The sequence below is a fragment of the Typha angustifolia genome, chromosome 15, assembly GCF_048772165.1.
Source record: "Typha angustifolia cultivar Huaian chromosome 15, ASM4877216v1, whole genome shotgun sequence".
Taxonomy (NCBI): domain Eukaryota; kingdom Viridiplantae; phylum Streptophyta; class Magnoliopsida; order Poales; family Typhaceae; genus Typha; species Typha angustifolia.
The window spans coordinates 17,036,008-17,055,223 of NC_133253.1; the positions used below are offsets into that span (position 1 = coordinate 17,036,008).

General features: G+C 38.9%; 2 protein-coding genes across 5 annotated transcripts; one reads left to right on the forward strand and one right to left on the reverse strand.

Annotated features, from left to right (window-relative positions):
* The first annotated feature begins 1,886 nt into the window (after positions 1-1,886).
* On the forward strand, positions 1,887-5,333 carry LOC140779585 (bHLH transcription factor RHL1-like). 2 transcript variants are annotated; one of them, XM_073124719.1, is made up of 7 exons: positions 1,887-2,630; positions 2,743-2,829; positions 2,939-3,088; positions 3,384-3,449; positions 3,781-3,846; positions 3,975-4,043; positions 4,292-5,333. In XM_073124719.1, the coding sequence occupies exons 1-7, from the start codon at positions 2,067-2,069 to the stop codon at positions 4,667-4,669; spliced, it is 1,380 nt and encodes a 459-aa protein (XP_072980820.1). In that variant the 5' UTR covers positions 1,887-2,066; the 3' UTR covers positions 4,670-5,333. The 2 variants fall into 2 exon arrangements, with proteins under 2 accessions (XP_072980820.1, XP_072980819.1); XM_073124718.1 differs by having other exon boundaries at positions 2,936-3,088; positions 4,292-5,319.
* Positions 5,334-7,013: 1,680 nt separating this feature from the next.
* On the reverse strand, positions 7,014-18,928 carry LOC140777771 (sister chromatid cohesion protein PDS5 homolog C-like). Of its 3 annotated transcripts, none has more exons than XM_073122112.1 (16): positions 18,780-18,928; positions 18,454-18,626; positions 16,648-16,851; positions 16,328-16,509; positions 14,319-14,445; positions 14,032-14,229; positions 12,032-12,082; positions 11,448-11,943; positions 11,190-11,359; positions 10,786-10,890; positions 10,390-10,457; positions 8,941-8,992; positions 8,782-8,868; positions 8,657-8,700; positions 8,159-8,233; positions 7,014-8,077 (listed from the first exon to the last, which is right to left on the reverse strand). In XM_073122112.1, exons 2-16 carry the CDS (start codon positions 18,553-18,555, stop codon positions 7,489-7,491), a joined length of 2,550 nt encoding a protein of 849 aa, XP_072978213.1. In that variant the 5' UTR covers positions 18,556-18,626; positions 18,780-18,928; the 3' UTR covers positions 7,014-7,488. The 3 variants fall into 3 exon arrangements, with proteins under 3 accessions (XP_072978213.1, XP_072978214.1, XP_072978215.1); XM_073122113.1 differs by having other exon boundaries at positions 18,708-18,898; XM_073122114.1 differs by having other exon boundaries at positions 7,015-8,077; positions 10,390-10,454.
* Between the last annotated feature and the right edge of the window lie 288 nt (positions 18,929-19,216).

The following is a 19,216-nucleotide window of genomic DNA, read 5'->3' on the forward strand; positions in this document are numbered from 1 at the left end:
AATATTTTTCAACACAAATATTCTAAGGGTTACCGGAATCAGATGGCATCTACTTCTATACAGGTCGGTCACGACGATATCTTGCTTGTGAAGTAAGAAGAGATAGACGAGCACCTAATGGTGAATGTGTCTCATTTAAAGCATCTCTAATGAAGTATATATATTTAATGTCAGATACGATATGTTTGGCAAGAAAACCAAATTGACGTGATAATTAAAAATGGGGTCAATTATTTCCACAAGATGCAAGGTCCCATTACATAAAATATAACCAGGCTTCAGAGATAATTCTGTGCTGCTCCACTCTTGCTGCATTTTCTCACTTTAATTGTTTAGGTATCTCTCACTTTAAATGCTACCCTATCTGGAACTGATAGTAATGTAAATATTTTGGATGATTCCAATATGAAGAGCTGTTGGATATAAACTTTTTTATTTGCTACTCAGAAGAGGATATAAAGTAGCTAGCGTCTGACTATATTATCATATAAAATGGAGGATAAATTCGCAAATCAGTCACCAAATAAGAGATATAATACTGATATATATACATTACTAGTACAGTACCTAACGACTTTAAAATTTTTAGATCCCAATCTAATAATATGGTATTAGAGCCAGTTTTTCCTTTTCATAATCTACTTATAATTTATTCGGCCATTAGTTATATCTAAAAACCCAATAAGAGAGAGATATCCAGGTTGCATATATATATATAGAGAGAGAGAGAGAGAGGGAGGGGGGGTAAAGTTGAAACTTGAAACTTACGTAGGCATATAAATTCAACTCCTCCTTTGTGAGTCAGCCAGACAGATTAATTGCTTGCTCTCTGTGGATTCCAATCCACCATTCTCTCTACCAACTCCGTGCCATGATATGACATCAATTCTAGCACGCTTTTGGACCGATCGATATGATATACCAATCACGTTCACATCCTAATCTCAGACAGCAACAAGGCTCTAAAAAAGATTTGCCAGACTTAGCACTTCAGATGGATAACAACACTTGGATTCCAAGAAAGGACGAGATTTGTGAATAATTCTTTGCTCTCCAACCAACACCCTGATATTAGTATACCAGCTGCCAAAATGAGACCATCTTTGATCGTAGTAGTAACAACTAGCTTAATTTCAACCCATGAAGGTGTGACATTTGGAAAGAGTGGAATGAACTCATTTGCTTACTCGATATCGAGTCATTGTTGTCTTCACAAATGCCCACTTGCTGTGACTGAAGAGTAGTTCTACGTGACAACATGTCATGTAGTTGTCTCCAAAGTGAGCTACACCGTGGAATCCGATTTGTCTCAGCTTAAGATCTTCTGTTCTCAGATCTTAAGATCCATAGGAAATTAATACCACTAAGGTGGTACGTACCTTCGTGATGAAAGATACGAGATTTTTAAATCTAAACCTTAGGTTTTAATTGTTTTGTAGAGCCATAATGTGTTTAAATTCTTATTAGTATTGATTCATAAAATAGATTATTGGGTAAAAGAAATTATTTAAATTCTTATTAGTTATTTTAATTATAAATATATTATTTGAATTTCTTAAAGTATATAGGAACTTTCCGCAGCCTTGGGTGGAGACGATCTGTGGAACGTCACAGTAAGTGGCGCGGAACTTTTCCCAAGTCTGACTTCCGTCCAGGTTTCCACTTCCCTTCCTCCTCCCCTCTCTAGTCTCTCTACCAGGGAGTCAAACGCCAAAATAATTATTAACGCAGGTCCACCGTAAAAGCTTTCCACCCTCCTGATCTCGTAATCCGACGGATGTGATTTGTCCTTATGCGTGGCCCCCACCTTGTTCGACCAAACCCCGACCCCGACGCCCTAATCCCATTTCCCCCCTATTTAAAACCCCGCCTACTTCCCAATCCCACCATCCCCGGTGAAAAGCTAAGCTAAGCTAAGCTAAGCTAAGCTAAATGAGGGCGGATTAGTAATAAAAAGTGTTTACTCTTTTAATGCGATTATAAATAGCAAGAGATACGAATTGGCCGTCTTCTTCCTCTCGAGACAAAGAGCCTAACCCTAAACTAGATTTTGGAACCAGAGTGGCATGAATCCGAGTAGCAGAGAGATGCAAGGGATGGCCTCCTCCGCCCAGATCGCTCTCCAGGATCTCCAGAACGGGCAACACCACCACCACCATCAGCAGATCCAAAACCCTAGCTTGCATGGCGGCCACTTCGACCACGCCAATGATGGAGCCGTTGGTGGGACTGGCCACGACGACTTTCTCGACCAGATGCTCTCGAGCCTTCCTTCCGGTTGGGCCGACCTCGGGAACTCTAAATCCCCTTGGGACCTGAGCTCCGGCGACCCAAACGGCTCCTCCGTTGCCGGCGGGAATAAGGAGGTCAACTACGCTCCGTACGACGAGTCGTCGTTACTAGCAGCCCGGCTCCGGCAGCACCAGATCAGTGGCGGGAGCTCGCCGGGGGTGAAGCCCTTGATGCTCCAGCTCAATAATTTACAGCAAAGCCAGCAGATGCTACTCCAGGCGATGGGGAGATCACCGACGGGATCCGGTCCCGGCGACTCTGGCCTCCTGCTTCCCCTCACCCTTGGAAGCGGTGGCGCCGGCGAGGTGGATGTCCCCTTCAAGTCCCCCAATTCCACCGTACGCCTCCTTCCATTTCCATCTCTTTTGCAAAAAAAGATCGCTTTTATTTCAGTGTATGATAAAAATCACTCTTTTATTTCTTTCAACAACAACAAAAAAAAAAACTCAGGGAGGTGAAGGGCTCTACAATGGGCTGGGAGGAACTATTCAGCGCGCGGCTCAAGCGGCAACACAGCAACAATTCCACCATGCCCAGGTTTCGATCAACACCTCAAACTTTATTCTTCTTCTTCTTCTTTCAGTTTAAACTGAAGCCACTATAAGCATTTTGATGCTAAAATGAACTCAAATACTGAAAACAGCAGCAGGCCCAGAACTATGGAGGAGCACCAGCGACCGGAGTGCCACCTCCATCTCCGGCCGCGGCTGCTTCGGGTGGCGCCGCAGCGCCACCGAGGCAGCGAGTGAGGGCGAGGAGAGGCCAAGCCACCGACCCCCACAGCATAGCCGAACGTGTAAGCTACCACGAAGATAATAAAAACGTTTTATTTTTTTCCTCTCTCTCTCTCTCTCTCTCTCTCTCTCTCTCTCTCTCTCTCTTGTTCTTAAAAATTAGAAGTATTTTTTTAGAGTTATCAGCTCTTAGTGGCATTTAAAGCTCCAGAAACCTAGACGAAGCAATACATGCGTTGCAATTACAACTGGCGCTCTTCCATTTGGATCCAACTGGAAGGAATTTGTCTGTTTTTATGACATGTTTACTTCTCTGCTCTTTTAATGGAATAATTTTGTTTCTTTCCGTGCGTGCAGCTTCGGAGAGAGAGAATCGCAGAGCGGATGAAAGCTCTCCAGGAGTTGGTACCAAACGCCAACAAGGTTAGATTCTTTTCTAAAATCTAAAGACAAAACGCTATTAGTTGAAAGAATAATTGGATTGGGTTTAGTGATAAATTAATTTCGTGGGCAAGAGCGAAGAAGGCACGACTATCCGTGAGACATAGACATCCCCCCCTACTCGGACGCCGCGATCGCATCGTGGCCCAAAGCATACTGAATTCGCTTTACGACTGACTGACTGACTGGTCATTCGCAAAAGCGAGGGCATTTACGTCATTATGTTTCAATCTTTCGTTGTTCTCTCTTTAACTTGACGAGGTTTTGGATATAATTACTGAAATAGAAATTAGTGGCATTTTGGTAATGGCAGACAGACAAGGCGTCGATGCTGGATGAGATCATCGACTACGTTAAATTCCTCCAGCTCCAAGTCAAGGCAATTATCTTATCCGACCCCCCGATAACTTCCTCCTTTTATCTTTAAACTTATTACTCCTCTTATCTCATCCGTGTATTTATCACTACTACTATTATATATGTATATATTCTTGTCGTGTCCTTCAGGTTCTGAGCATGAGCCGGTTAGGCGGTGCGGCGGCCGTCGCCCCACTCGTGGCCGATGTCTCCTCAGAGGTAGTACTTACTATCCGAGACGGATAAAATTAATCTATGTTGCAATCTTTAAACCTTGGAATAGTGTTGTTATTCACGCGGGGAATAAGTATTTGAATTGTCGCGGGTGACAGCGACCGGTCGATCGGGGACCCCAGCAGCACCGGCACGCGTGCCGCTGCTGCGAAATTCCCGAATAGCCCTTGCTCACTTTATCGCGGCTAATTTGTGCTTCTTCTTTTTTCTTTTTCTTTTTTTTTCCTTTTCAGGGGCAGGGAGGAGGAACCGCGCGTAACGGCGGGGCTAACGGCATCTCGGCGGCGGCGGCGGCGGGGAACGACGGGCTGACGGTGACGGAGCAGCAGGTAGCGAAGCTGATGGAGGAGGACATGGGGTCGGCGATGCAGTACCTCCAAGGGAAGGGCCTCTGCCTCATGCCCATCTCCCTCGCCTCCGCCATCTCCTCCGCCACGTGCCACGCACGCCCCCCCTCGGGGGCCCGCCACGCCAGCAACCCCGTCGACGGGACGCCCTCGTCGCCGAACATGTCCGTGCTGACGGCGCAGTCCGCCATGGCGAACGGCGTCGGCGGCGGAGTAGGAGACGGCTCACGGACGAAGGACGCCGCCTCCGTATCGAAGCCCTAGATGACGGTGACGGGACGGCGTCAAGGACAAGTCCTCCTAAGCGTCAACTCCCCCCTCCCCCCAACGACTCCAACGATTCCTCTTTCCTCTCTCTCTCTCTCTCTCTCTCTCTCTCTCTCTCTCTTTTCATTTTTTTTTAATTTTTTTTCTTATTTTACTTCTGTTTATTAAATAGTTGTTAAATTCTGAGCCCACTTTGTATCAGCTTCGCCTTTTTTCCCTGTTTTCCTTTTATCTTTTCTATCTGTATCAACTTTTCTCTTTCCTCCACCCCTTTATCCTGCTTTTTGGTTTACTTTTAAATCCAAGTTTGTCGTTTGCGGTTGGCTAGAGGACCTTCGTGTCGAGAGGTTGCTACTTCTAACTCACGAATCGGAGAGAGAAGAGGGAGGGGTTGCTGGTCAAAGGCTGGAAATGATTACACAGTGAAAGTGAAGGAAGGGTTTAGTGGGGGTTGAGTAAGGAGGAGTGCAAGTTGATCCTTAATTGGATGTGATAATGGTACAAATGATTGACTAACATTTTGTTTTTATATTAAGATTGGAGATGGTTTTGAAGCTAATATAAAGTGAAAGGCGTGCGAGGAAGATAGGGGAGGGGTCAACTAGTAATGCGTTTTTTCCTTTTTGTCTCTTTTTTCTTTTTAATATATAGGTAGTGCGATGATGATCTTGATGATAAATAATATAGAGGGTGGGGCCCAGAAGAGGAGGAGATGTGAAGTCGACTAAGGGAGCTGCATTTGTTCTCGTGTCTGCACGTTGTGGCATGTTTTCCTGAGGAAGATGATGATGTTGTGATGAGATCTCACTCTCAGACTGAGAGTAAAAGAAAATTTTCTAGAGAAGGCTGGAATCACCCAAGCGTATTCTCAGGTAAGAATATAATATAAGAGTCACAATAATAATAATAAACTTTGGACACGTAGAATTTTAACTACTTTCAAATTTATTTTATCAAAATAATATTAAAAATAATAATCTATTTTAAAACAATACTAAACTTAACGTTTTAGTTTTAGATAGATAAAGTGTCTTATCAAAGAAATAAAATTAGAGCTAGAACAAAAGTTGCGAAATAATGATGATAGCTCTTATTAATTTTAAATTTATATTTTACTTAATATTTTGTTGATAAAATGCTAAATTATTCGACGTTTTCTAGCGCTGAAAAATCCATAAGCAACTCCTTAAGTATCACCTGCTTATATCATCGGCCTTCGTGCTAAATAATCTATGCTAATCGAAAGGAACTTATTTTACATTAATAAATTCTAAGTTATTTTTGAGGCAGGTGGACCGAGCTCAGAAACTCCCGTTTTACTTTAGCGGCGGGAGAGTGCTCCTGCAACGAAACTGTATATGAACAGTGCTGTTCAATTCTTCTAAGAGAGAAGAGGAGTGAGGAGAAGAGATCTCGAGGATGGGCTCTTTAAAGTACAATTCAGGATATCACTAAAGTATAATATACGAATAGTCTATGAGCAACTCACAGATTAGGTAGCACCGGATATTTCATCTGACAAATCAAGTATTATATACAAGAAAGTACCCGAGTTTTTTATCAAATTAGCTCTGATTTAAAACTCTTCTACTTATAATAGACTATCTTTAAATTTTATTTATCATATAAGAGCTAATTTACTGTAGTCCTAATAAAAATACTGAATCAGTCAGTATTTTTCCTCTTGACAAAAATAATAATTAATTAAATATTTTTATCTGATCCTAAAACCTGATCTATTCGATATTATATATATATATATATTATTTTAACTTAATTCTTTCGGTAATTTAAAAATAAATTATTTGGTAATAAAAACGCGGATCAATTTAATATGTTTATTAACGCTATAATAAATTAAATCTTATTTGATAAATAAATTTAAAATAACAGTAAAAGATTTAAGAAATTAGTCTATTTTGGTAAAAATTATAGAATGTCCGTAGATATAATTCATAATAAACATTCATATCCGTCGTATCTCATTCTTTGAGCAAATTCGAGCTGCACAAGAAAGCTGGTGGTCTCAAGCGGCTATAAATCGGGGGGAACCCATCTGACTCACATCATAAGCGTTCAATTTTCGAAGGTGGCCAATCAGAGCCTCATGTTTATCGTTTAATTTAAGCTAAAACCTTCAAGACACGAGACAGACAGCAGACAATATATCACCCATGGAGAATAAAAGGGCAACCAGTAGAGTCGACGTTACAACCTATCAAAAAAGCAGCAGCTCTAACAAATTCATCACCAAAGTTGACGTTGCAACAACAGTCACTACGGTAACTATGAGAGTTACTTGCAACCAGTAGAGCACCAGAATCATAAGTCAAGAGAAAGAAACAGAGATAAAGCCAACAATTTCCATGTGAGGGAACTGGAGCATACATAAATGACATACACGCACACATACAGATCCGCCACAATGCAGTCGAGTTTACATCTTCTTTTTCTATCAAAGGCATATGTTCTACAAAAATTACATTGTCAAAATGGCCTGTATAAATAAATCATTAGCAGCCTGGCTACATCACCATCTAAGAGGATTTTTAAGCTTACGGTAAGGGTCAAAGTCAGCAACTAGAAAGTTCTGCATCAGGAATCTCATACCACAGGAAACTTGGTGATGCTAAATATACAAACGCTACCCACAGGACTCCTACACCTATCAGCTACCAACTAGGGGGACAATTAGATAGGCGATTGGTGAGATACAAAGCAAAACAGGCTGACATGCTGTCTCCAGGATTCCTGAAGAAACTGAAAGCGGAAGTATTTACCTGAGAATTGAGTAGACAACCACAGAATGTAACTGATTAAGTCTGGCCCTTCCTCCTGCGCTTCTTCCCAGTGGAAGCCTCACTTTCTTGTGCCTTGGCAGATTCTGCGTCCAGCTTGCCAGAAGTCCGACTCTCCTGAACCTTTACTTTTCCTTTCTCGGATGAGCCATTAGTCTTGGATGGATCACCATTCTTAGGAATCGTAGTGCCCTTTGGTTTCTGGTCGATGCTAGGAGTGTCTTCGCTGGACTTGCTTTCATCTGCATCCTTGTTAACCTTCTTGCTGACACTAGTTATACCATCATTTGATTTGCTGGTACTTTTAGAGGTGTCATCCCTGGACTTTCTACCAGATTTTCCTTTGTCGGTCTTGGAGTGATCATCTCTGGACTTGCCCGTGTCATTTGGTGTGTCCTCCGTGGACTTGCCCATGCCAGATTCTTTTCTAAGCTTACTGGAAGTTTTAGGCGTCTCTTCTTTCTCCTTGATCACAGCTTTCTCCGGTGATTTGCTTGCGCTTCTAGGGTTGTCATCATTAGGCGACACAGGAACCTTGGATCCACCTTTTGGTCTACCTCTGCGCTTTGGGAGATCACTCCCATGTTCAATACTCAACTCCTTGTCACTGATCATAGCCCACAAAAGGTACTTAAATTCAAATATTACAGATCCATCTGACTTGATGACTAATGTATCTGATGCCTACCTTTTCGATGGTGTGCTCATCTTTGGTTCCTTCGGTGGACGACCTAACCTTGTTTTAGCTTTTTTACTTTGCGGCCTGGTTGAGTAAACAGTGTATAAAAAGCCAAATAAAGTACAAAAAACATAAAAGGAGGGGAAAACAGAAAATATATCTGGATATTGAACTTAATTAACATAAAATACCTAACTTCATAGCCACAAGAGAGAAAAAGAAATATAGTTAAAGAAAATTAATTCTTCTGTAGCACAGAAACCTAAATGCACGTTAAATTGATGTGCATATGTATCTATAAATGTAGCATAGGAAGATACCAGCTCAACAAAGACTCTAGGATTTAGACTAGACATTACATAAATTTTCCGCAACAAAATACCATTCAACACAATAAGTCAAATTTGGTTTGGTAAACTGCATTGATCCATACACCAAAACACGAAGTAAAATGGAAACAGTTTTCACATAAAAGGCCTGTAAAAGTATAAAAGAAAAAACACTTACGTTTCCGAGGAAATATCAGCAGTTGAAAGGTCTTTTGTCTTCTTCTGTTAGAAAAGAAAATGAATTCATAAATAGTGGACAAAAACAACAATTACAAAATATTAGACAACCATAAGTATACTTGCCCCGTCTATTTTAGCACCCCTTTCAACAAGTTCCCATCGTTCTTTTTTTAGCCGCAGTATCTCAACATCACCATCATTATAAACAATCTGGACAAAAGAAGGAAAGAAGGGATGTATCAAAATTCACAGTAAGCAATGAAGTCACAAATGAATACTTGCCTTATGCTTTTTAGAAGTAGGATCGAAAGACTTGACAACACCATCATAAAACCTGCAATATATCATAGATTTCAAATATGAAAAACGAGAATTACTAAACCAAATACAAGAAAATGATGGGACTCAAATATGCAGAAAACTAAAATTAGTAAAACGAGTAAAAATGTCTGGCAAACATTTTATAAATGATCATAATAGGTGTTAGCTGCACAAAGAATGCTCTGAAATCATGTCATGTTAGTAAATCAACAAAAGCTGTCATCCGTTGTAATAATGTCCATCAGAAATGTACGGCAACCACCTAGGCATCCAAATTAGCTCATGTGCTTTTCTTATATATGATTACTTTGCTTCACACAAGAAATTAGTATATTTGGAAGTTAAAGCTATTAGTCATTTTCTTTGTTCTTTGTTTATGTTCTTGTTCATATAAACAAACTCCCAAGTTTCACAGAATACATCACAAGAAGCAGAAATTAAAATCCAGGCCAAGTTATGTGAAGCTTGTTATGTGAAGCTTAACTAAGATCCAGGCCATGCCTGTATGTACAAAGCATGAGAAGATGCAATGGGTTGACAGCTATAATCCCTCTCAACTTGCTACCATACACTACTAAGGGATATCTAATCACCAATGTAATCAAATGAAGCTGCTCTGCTTGTTGCTGTCCACCACATTCTCTTGAAAGACTTCAAGTACAATTGAACAATTACACGTGAAAGAAAAGTTCTCCATGATTAGGAAAAAGTTCTGCTGGCCACTAAAAATTGCTTTTGAAGTTTCATATTGCTATAATTGGGAACCATGATTTCAAAACTTGGTGAGTCCAGAGCTTTGTCTGAGAAAGATGGAAAGAAGCTGCCATTTGATAAATATGCTTCCCTAGCTAAAACTGCCTTCAGAGCCTACTTTTAGAAGCAAAATAGGGGTAGCATTTTCCCTTATACATTTTTGGTAAGGTCGAAATCCTAGGACACATGACCTACTACTTGAGTATATAATGGAATTGAATACCCTGATATCCCAGAGGCTCCCATCAAAACTTTTAAAGTCAGCCGGCAGTTAAGGACAATTGGTGAGTCAAAGTTAAATTTACATCCCAAAGCATCTATCCCGCGAGGTCAACGCAATCCAAATATTATATATAATTGATAAGAATAACATACAAAATTAAAGCCTACAAAAAAAAAAAGGATAGCGCAAGATCCTTCTAAACCAATATCGCTAAATTAGACGTATGGAACAATGAGAAATGACTTGCATCCTTTAAGCAATTATGGGAAACTCAGCAAGACTTAAATAACCTACTAAGTTTCATCTGACCTCAACATTTAACAATTTAGATATTATTAAACATAAGCATACTACAGGTAGAGGGCATCAACAATCTGACAAGTTGCAAATTTAAATGTGTATCCATACTAAATATTTGGTGATGCCACACTTACATCTTATCATCTGGCCACCATACTTTAATCTTGCAACCAACGAGGCTCCCATCTAGATCTTTGCTCTGCTGTGATGGAGAAATAATCATCAATGACAAACAGAAAAGAGGGACATAAGTAACACAATCAGACTATCCTTTTATTGTTTTAGAAATAGAAAAGCTTAAATATCTTGAGTGTGCATCTAATAATTTGAAAAGGTAAAAAAACAGGCTTTCACTATGTCTGCATAACTGGTCAATAATACTGCAGAGATGCAGGAAATCCTATCTTTAAGCTCAAACCAAAATGCTTGTACCACTCATGCAGAATTTCATCTTATTTCTAGTTATTGTAATTGACACCAAATTATAAACCTGGACAGGAAAGAATAAGCTTTGTAATAACAGAAGACACCTGTTCCACTCCCTGGGCACGCTTCCTCTTAGATCCACCACTCTCAACTGAGTTGCCTTTATCTTTACCAAGTGCTTTCATGGTAGTCTTTGGGGAAACCATTTCCTGTGGAGACGAAAAAAGTTCAACCATCCTCTTCTGAAAATTCAGAAGTTGGGCATCGCATGAAAGTTAAAAGAAAGCTAATATTATGTTTTCTTATAAACTACAAAGTTTTAAAGAGCTCTTCATGGATAAAGATTGAAAGTATAAACTGCACAATCATTTACATGGAAGTCCATAAAGGATGTCATATTCCTAGTTCAGGAAAAAGAATGATGGCTAAACTATTGAGTATTGAGCCGACCTGGCATGCAAAAAATCTTAGAAGGATCTCCATGAAGGAGAAAGTCTATTAATTTTACCTTCAAACTAAGCTCTTCAGATGCATCTCCATCAGAATCATCTTTTTCTTTATGTTGCTTAACGATCGATTTCTTCGTTTTTTGTGATGATTCTCCCTCATCAGTCTTTGCCATTGCTCCTTTATTTGACTGCCTCCGGGATTTTGATTCCGAATCTTTTGTAACAGCACCTGCAGTTTCATCAACACATACATTATCTAATTGTCCCTTTTTAGAAGTGCACCTGAAAGACTTTCCTTTTGAATACCAAATACTTACTGGAAATTGAGTCCTTAGTAGGCAAGATGTCTTTTTGTGTTCCACTATTTTCCTTAGTTCTCAGCCCAGGAGAATTCCTCTGCTCTGCTGCATTGGCCACATCTCTCTTAGGAGGTCGACCCCTTTTTGGCCGAGTTGAATTAGGCGGACTCTCAACACGTGATGCAACATCCCCAGTTCCATTATCAGTAATTTGGCTAGAAGAATTACCTCTGTGGGTTCTTATTTTCTTGCCACTGGGATCAGACAAATTATCCGGTTTCACAGTAACCAACTCCAAGTTATCTGCATCAGCTTCAGTGCCTGAGATAGAACCCTTTGATTGACCACTTCGACGTGATTGTTCAGGCCTCTGTTTAGGGGAAGCTGGTTCTACCACAGATTCACCATTACCTGTTGGAACATTGCCATTGCTCATTGCTGATCTTGGTAAGTCATTTGCAGCTGTACCAACCTCTTCAGTACTACCCACTTCTTGACCCATCTTTCCAGATCCCTGAAATTGTGAAACTTTAAAATTGTGTGACATCAAATATTCAACTATAAAAGCAAAATATGAAAGTCAATAAGGCATAGCTACATGCCTGAGGCAACTCATCAGAAACAGTCCTCTCAGATAGTTTGCTGTCATCTGCCTGAAGCACAAGAATCAAATCATCAGAAGAATAATTTGTTGAGAAGCCATTCATTTTTTTTATGAAAGGACCAAAAGGAAATATTATATAATAATATTTATTTGAAATCCTACAATCACAAGAAAACTCGTACGCAACGTCTTGCACACATTTTAAAGCCCAGAAGAGCTCCAAATACATTAGCATACAGCTACTTGAGGATTGTTTTGATCGATGCATCTAATGATAGAACCGATTCTTCTTTCATTAACAGAGAAGCAACCGTTTAAGATAGCACAAAAAGCTCACCAAGTGGGTCATCCAGCAATATGATCATGGTAAATGTATTAAAAAATCTAAAAGTGCTGAAGATGAGGTAACATCAAGCACTGTGGGATAAGCATGTAAATATCTTCCATTATGAACAAGGTCATATAACCATATTTGGATTTTTAGAAGAGGACAACCAAAACCAAGCCCAAAACTGGAAGAGGGAATGATTTTGGCCAAACCTTAGTTGTTTGGTGGTTTTTGAATGGCCTTCTCCAACTCTTCTCAACAGAAAACAGACCAAAACAGCCTGAAATGATCTCAAATTGTATAGCTAATTATCTATTTCATAAGTATGTGAGATTAATCTTTACATCCTATAATTGCCCTATTCGACCTATTAGTTAAGGATTGCACAAGATAAACCACACTCATGCCCGACTAATGAAAACATTTCCTACCCGTCTTGATTAAGAGCTTATCATGGCCACCTTTCCCCAATTTGCTACATTGTTCATGGCCCCATTCAGCTAGGAGCAAGTTCACCCAATATTAACAGGAAACTAGAGAGGGAAAAAACGACAAACAAGGAAAAATCGTCTCTTTATTTTTCTGTTATTCACAGTGATCGCTACGGTGGTTTATTGGACCAGCAGGCATTCTGCAGCTACTGTTGGCATATTGGTGTTGCTTTTTATTAGTTTTTCTATTTCATTGTTCGTGCTATCCTATATTTTAGAAAACTCCAAAACCGAAAAATAGCACAACAAATCTTTAAAAAGAAAAGGCTGCAAAAACACCGAAACTTTTCATTATTAACAGAGACAGAAAACTGGATCTTATTGGAATAGCTCTCATAACTAAAAGAACTTTAATGTGATAGCAACTAATAAGTGGACATAAGTAAACTGCTATATAAAAGAACATACTAACTAAAGCACAACTAAGGAATACAATCAAGGGAACTAACAACAACAGTAGGTGCTCATTAAGCAAGCACTAAGGTTAGAAGGTGTCCACATGGAGCTAACCTATACTTGAAACACAGCAACCTTCAATAAGCCACTAAAGGCAACAGTGCATCAAGAACAAGAAGAAATGCAACATAGCTTTACTTTCAAATGGCAACTTGCCAAGGGAAAATGCATAAAGGCAAATACAGAAATTTCTACTAGCTTAGGTTCAGTTTTAAACTGCATTAAATAACAAAATAGACACTGCTTAAGATTCACACACCCAAGAGAGAGAGAGACGTCGATTTGGATGTTCCACCACTGAGTTTCTTCTTAACATTTCAGTGCTACAAAGAGATACTACTACCCTTGAGATAAAGATCCTAAAACAATATAAAGAAACAAAAAATCCAGTTGATAGTATAAGGCATCATCATAGACAATTATATTGTCTTCTTGAAAAACAAGAAACAGAAAATTAGCTCATCAAGTGTACACTGTACAAGATTTTCAAGTATTCAATTGATGCCAGTTAACAACTGGAAGTCTACAAGAATATTTCATGTATCCATTTCAGTTACCCAATAATTGCAACTCGCTAAGTTCTCTATGAGAGAGCTAGTCCTATGGGAAAAATAAATAAATTTGGCTATCTACGCAATACACATTGTAAACTATAGAATGATGCAATCACCCACTTAGACATTGCATTGCTAATTTCATGAGTTAGTAAAAGGATTGACTCACCATATTCTCCCCAGAAGCATTTACATCATTCTGCTCCACCGCGTCAGAATTCTCATTGCACAGAATAGTAACAATCTTACTGTACTCGTTTAATGGAGTGTCTGAAGACTGGGCTAATTCTGTCAAGGTTGGTTTCAATTTTACAGCACAGTTGCCAATTACTTTCTCTCCTAGTCTTAGTGAAATTGGCTGGAGTTCCTGAAAACAGAAAAGGAAAATAAAAAGAAAGTGAGAGGTTATAGTACTAATAAAAAGGTAAATGACAGCTTGATAGGAACAAAATTTACTTTGTTGTCCAGTTTCACACTGTCTAGAAGGCATGAAACAAGCTCAGAGGAAATATCTTCACTCTCCTCTATCACAAGTGACATTATTGTCTCCATTGAAGAGAAAACGTTTCCCGAATGATTTGAGCTGAAAACAGTAAACCAATCCACTTAAGTAACATACAACACGAGGTAAAACAAGTCGACAGTTGAGACAATTATGGAATTGAAAATACAAACATGGACAAAAGCAACTAAAGTTTTTGATATAATCAGTTATTTGAATAGAAGTTACAGAACAATCATAAAAAGGTGATTGTCGTTTTTAGCTAAAACATCGTGTCAAGCAGCTCAAAAGAAGGCTGCAGAAAAAGCTTCCAGCTAGTTGACCAACAAAAGTACCTACCTACACTTATAAATGATGTAGTTTGCTAGCCAGTCTATTATTCAGAAGTCATAATCGACTCAAATTCCACACAAATCTGGAATTTTTTATGTCCTATATCTTTGCAAACATAATAAAATTTCAGAAGTATAAAACTAAAACTAGCATGGGAAAAGGAACATTCTCATTTGTACAATAAAAACTTAGTGTAAAGCATATCCATGAAAAATTACAATCCAGAAATCTACTAGCATATCCAGAAACTTTTTATGTCCTATATCTTTGCAAACATAATAAAATTTCAGAGGTATAAAACTAAAACTAGCATAGGAAAAGGAACATTCTCATTTGTACAATAAAAACTTGAGTAAAGCATATCCATGAAAATTTACAATCCAGAAATCTACTAGCACCGCATGTGAGATAAGCATGACTCATGGGTATGCAGTTACCATTTGGGCAACAGGCAACCATCAAACAATGCAAGCTAGTAGGACTTGGGCGCAAATGGGGATGGCTGGGTGGACAGGACAGGCAGGTCAATGAGGAGGTTCTTGGCAGAGGCAAAAGGTAATGAACGAGGACCAACAACACAAGTCAATGTTGTGGAAGAGAATGCAGAGATGGAGGGTATGAAACCAGCAGTAACAAGGGATTGGTATCATTAGTTAGTCAAATTAAGGAATTGGCATAAGAGAAGTTTGAGAATGAGGGCTGTTAGATTAGTCTTGAGAGTTGTTAGAGTATGAAGAGTAAAACCACCATTCTCAAACAACCGTGAGGGGGAAATTAGGACTTTTAGGATGGAGTAGAATAGGCTTGATAGGGAAGAAGAAAGGACAATGGACACGGCAAATAATACAGCCCAACACTTTTAAATCAAAGATAGGTTCTATCAAATCAAAGATAGGTTCTAATAGGCAATGCTACAGCATGTTTGCCTCCCATTAGCCGCAGGAGTGACAAATCTTCAGTCTAATCATTACATTAAATGTTAGTATGTGATCATCCACATCAGTAATGCGATTACTCCGGTCAGGACCAATAAGAACACTTGGGCCTTACATTTCTAGGTGGTTTAGTTTCTCCAATATCACAATCCAACTAGCCATTTTATAATCAATTTATAAGTACTTTGAATACAATATTTTCTGGATTATCATTTTGTTTAATGTCAAATATATTGAAGTCTAAGCAAAAGAGAGTTATAATTTGAAGCTATGGTTTACATCAACGCAAAACATGATTCAATCATTAAAGTAAATATCTCGTGAAAATGAAAACAGATTGTTTCCTGATATTTCAATAACGACATGATCTAGATGTCGTAAATTGTTCAGCACTCCGTGATATTCCAAATAAAACCTTTTTGGAGATCGAAGACTACAAAACTGTCAACTGTGACAAAACAATGCCCAAAGCAAAGAATGTTCTGATAGTTGTCTCTTTGTGATGGTATAAAACATTTCCATCAAACAAAACTAAATGCCCATCAACTAAGCAAAAGTTGCACCTGTTCAGAAATTGTCCTTCTTAACCATACTAGCAAATATTAAATGACATGTTGAAACACGTAAAGCGGCAAGATATGAAGATAAGTAATAAAAGAGAGCACAAATGAAGCATAAAAAACCGTGGATATTACCTTATGGTCTTCAAAAAATTGCGAAACATGTCTAGAATCAAATCATCGCATTCGAGATCCAACATCACAACACAGGACCGGACTTTTGCAACAGTTTCGAGAATGGAAACTCTCTTTGAATGCATGCGGCTAGACACATCATCCAACTTTTCAAAGGATTCCACAATTCTCTTAAATACCTCCTGATATTTTGCAAAAGGAAAAAACCAGACAATCTTAAGAGTCCAAAGAGTGGTCTTCTAATAATATATAATTGGACCGAGGAGAGTAAGAAACGAGTTCAAAAAGAAACATTAGGATTAATAAAGAGGACATTGAACCTTCATTAGATCATCATCATATGGAGCATCTGGTGCTGTGATTCTTGTGATTTCACTTATACATGATGCCACAGCAACTTTTACATCCGTATCAGAATGTCCAAGAAGCTCGTCAGCAACTAGTGCTTTCATTGCAGGACAAAGGGCATTTGACATTGATTGAGATGGTGATTGCTCCACCCTCGACAAAAAGGTTTCAGTTTGCTGGACATCAGAAGGAACAGTATTACTCAAAGGAAGATGCTTATGCCCAAATAAATATCTAAAGTGCAAAAACAAAGGAAGGAATTGTCTAAATAGATTATTTACTTAACTAAAGAATGAGTAGATTCAAGTTTGACAAAAGGGGAGTATTGGTTCAAAGACTTTGAGCATAAATGTGAAAATGGATAGGAGAAACAGATACTAATCAGTTATCACATACAAGATGTAGTAACAGAATCAACAGTTGCTACTTTTAAAGTAGACCGAAAAGGACAAAAAGGAAACTTGTCCAGCTGTAAAATGTAGATGCAATTCCAATTGGCAGCGGAGCAGAACTCCAGTTATCCTTGCCAGCCAAATAAAAAGAATCCAGATTTTACAGAATAATCACCTAGAGCATTAGACCATTATAATGGGCATGTTTATCAATATGAAGGAAAGGCGCTGTCATTAATAATCCCACTGTAAGACTAGATTCCCATCTTCATTTATGACTTCCTTATTCTTTGTCGTTTCTCAATTTTCCAATAATCACCTTCTACTTTTGATCCCCAATATCATATAAGGTCACCAGTGGCGGAGCCACATGAATCCTAAAGGGAGCCATGGCCCCCTAAAACCTACAAATTTAATGTTAATTTTTATCTTGGTCCTTCCTTTTCTAAAAGATTAGTATGTTAATATACTAATTGGCCGCTCCATAAATGAAGCTGGCTCTGCGCCTGAAGGTCACATTAGTAACCCTGCTGTAACACTAGATTCCAATCTCCATTTATGACTTCCTTATTCTTGTCGTTTCTTCTTAATGTAACCACCTTCTTCTTTTGAGGATGGCCTCCTCCACAGAATCATATAAGGTCACATTGGAGAGCCCTAGGAGCTAGAGGTCAAATATATTTCATTCTGCTAAATGGCAGCCCATAAAATTAATTTGCCATGCGACAAAACCATTCAATCTGCAGGAGATCATTAATGGGCCTAATTCCACAGGAAAAGAAATTCCCGTGTGTGCTTATGTAAATTAGTCAATAAGCACCCTTGCTCCCAGAAATATCCAGGAAGTATAATCCGACAACTAGGTAAAGCATCTCAGAACATGGCTATCAACTTCCATATATCCGGTTCCAATGTTTCATGGCCAACTGAGTGTATAACACTAGTTTTCTGGGTGCAAAACTAGAGAATATGCAAAGGCAATTTGCACATGAATAAATACTGATTCAAGATTTGCTTCTGGATCAGAAGCAAGGCAGATACTTAACACCTAGATCATCCAAAATGTATCTACCAGGTTTATAATAGTATTCATTTGATCACCATGCATTCACCGGCTTCGGAAGTAGCTTTGATACTAGAGAGTACCTTTTTAAAAGGTACTTCCAATGAATCAAATGGATGTCAAAGAACAATAGTCACATACCACATCCAGCGACAGAACACAATGACTCAAACAGGTAACAAAATCTGAAAAAAAGTTTAAAAGGTCTCATAACCTAAACACCAAAAGAGGCCAAAAAAAATTTATATCTAAACAAGACGAATCCATGCATTAACGTCTAAAACCTACAAAAAGGAAAACATAAAATACCAAAAACTGCTTACATCGAGAATCGGGAGGAGCTCATCAACAGCAGTCGGTGGAGAGCCAAGCCTGCTCCCAACCTCCCGGAGCTGGCTCTCCAGCTCCTTCTCCGCGTTCGCCATGTCTCCAACTTCGAGATCCCCGGCTCTTCTACCTCCTCGAACGCGCGCCACACGATCAAATTATCAAAACCCTAGAAAAACAGCCTTACAAATCCGGATCAGGAGCTCGAATCAAGGACAGGAGGACGAGATCGAGCAACAAACGGACATACCAAGCTAGGGTTTCCACCAAACAATGATTCGAAACTTAGGGTTTGGAGTGATAAGGATTACGTGATATTTACCTGCTTCTTTCGTTCTTTTTCTGGAAAGGATTTTTTTTTTTTTTCTCTCGCTTTCCTTTTTGTCTTCTCTATTACATCCCCTCTACATAAGAAAAATTTCTCTCTTTTTTTTCCTCTACTGCTCCCCCATCGTCCGTTTAGAAATGGGTAGTGGAGTCCGGCTTAATGGCAGATTCGGACTCCGCACGGCTCATGGAATCGGGTTAAGCGTACTCCCTCGCGTCCGCAACGGGTTTCATTTTTCCCTTCGTTCCACGTGGCAATAGACGAATTAACTCGCGCCATGACGAATACCCCTCTATTTTGTTTTCTATAACCCTTCCGTTCCGATCTTATGTAGATAGGAATTCTATAATTTAATTATATTTAATTTTATAATGTTTAATAAAACTTTTGTGTATATATATATATATATATATATATATATATATATATAT

Excerpts from the sequence above, each read along its gene's own strand:
- LOC140777771 (XM_073122112.1), bottom strand. The coding sequence starts at position 18,555 with ATGGCGAACGCGGAGAAGGAGCTGGAGAGCCAGCTCCGGGAGGTTGGG. Across the intron at positions 12,083-14,031 it reads ATGCTTCTGGGGAGAATATG|GCAGATGACAGCAAACTATC; the intron begins GTGAGTCAATCC and ends CTTGTGCTTCAG. Across the intron at positions 10,891-11,189 it reads CTGAAGAGCTTAGTTTGAAG|GAAATGGTTTCCCCAAAGAC; the intron begins GTAAAATTAATA and ends TCGTCTCCACAG.
- LOC140779585 (XM_073124718.1), top strand. The coding sequence starts at position 2,067 with ATGAATCCGAGTAGCAGAGAGATGCAAGGGATGGCCTCCTCCGCCCAG. Across the intron at positions 2,631-2,742 it reads TCAAGTCCCCCAATTCCACC|GGAGGTGAAGGGCTCTACAA; the intron begins GTACGCCTCCTT and ends AAAAAAACTCAG. Across the intron at positions 3,450-3,780 it reads TGGTACCAAACGCCAACAAG|ACAGACAAGGCGTCGATGCT; the intron begins GTTAGATTCTTT and ends TGGTAATGGCAG.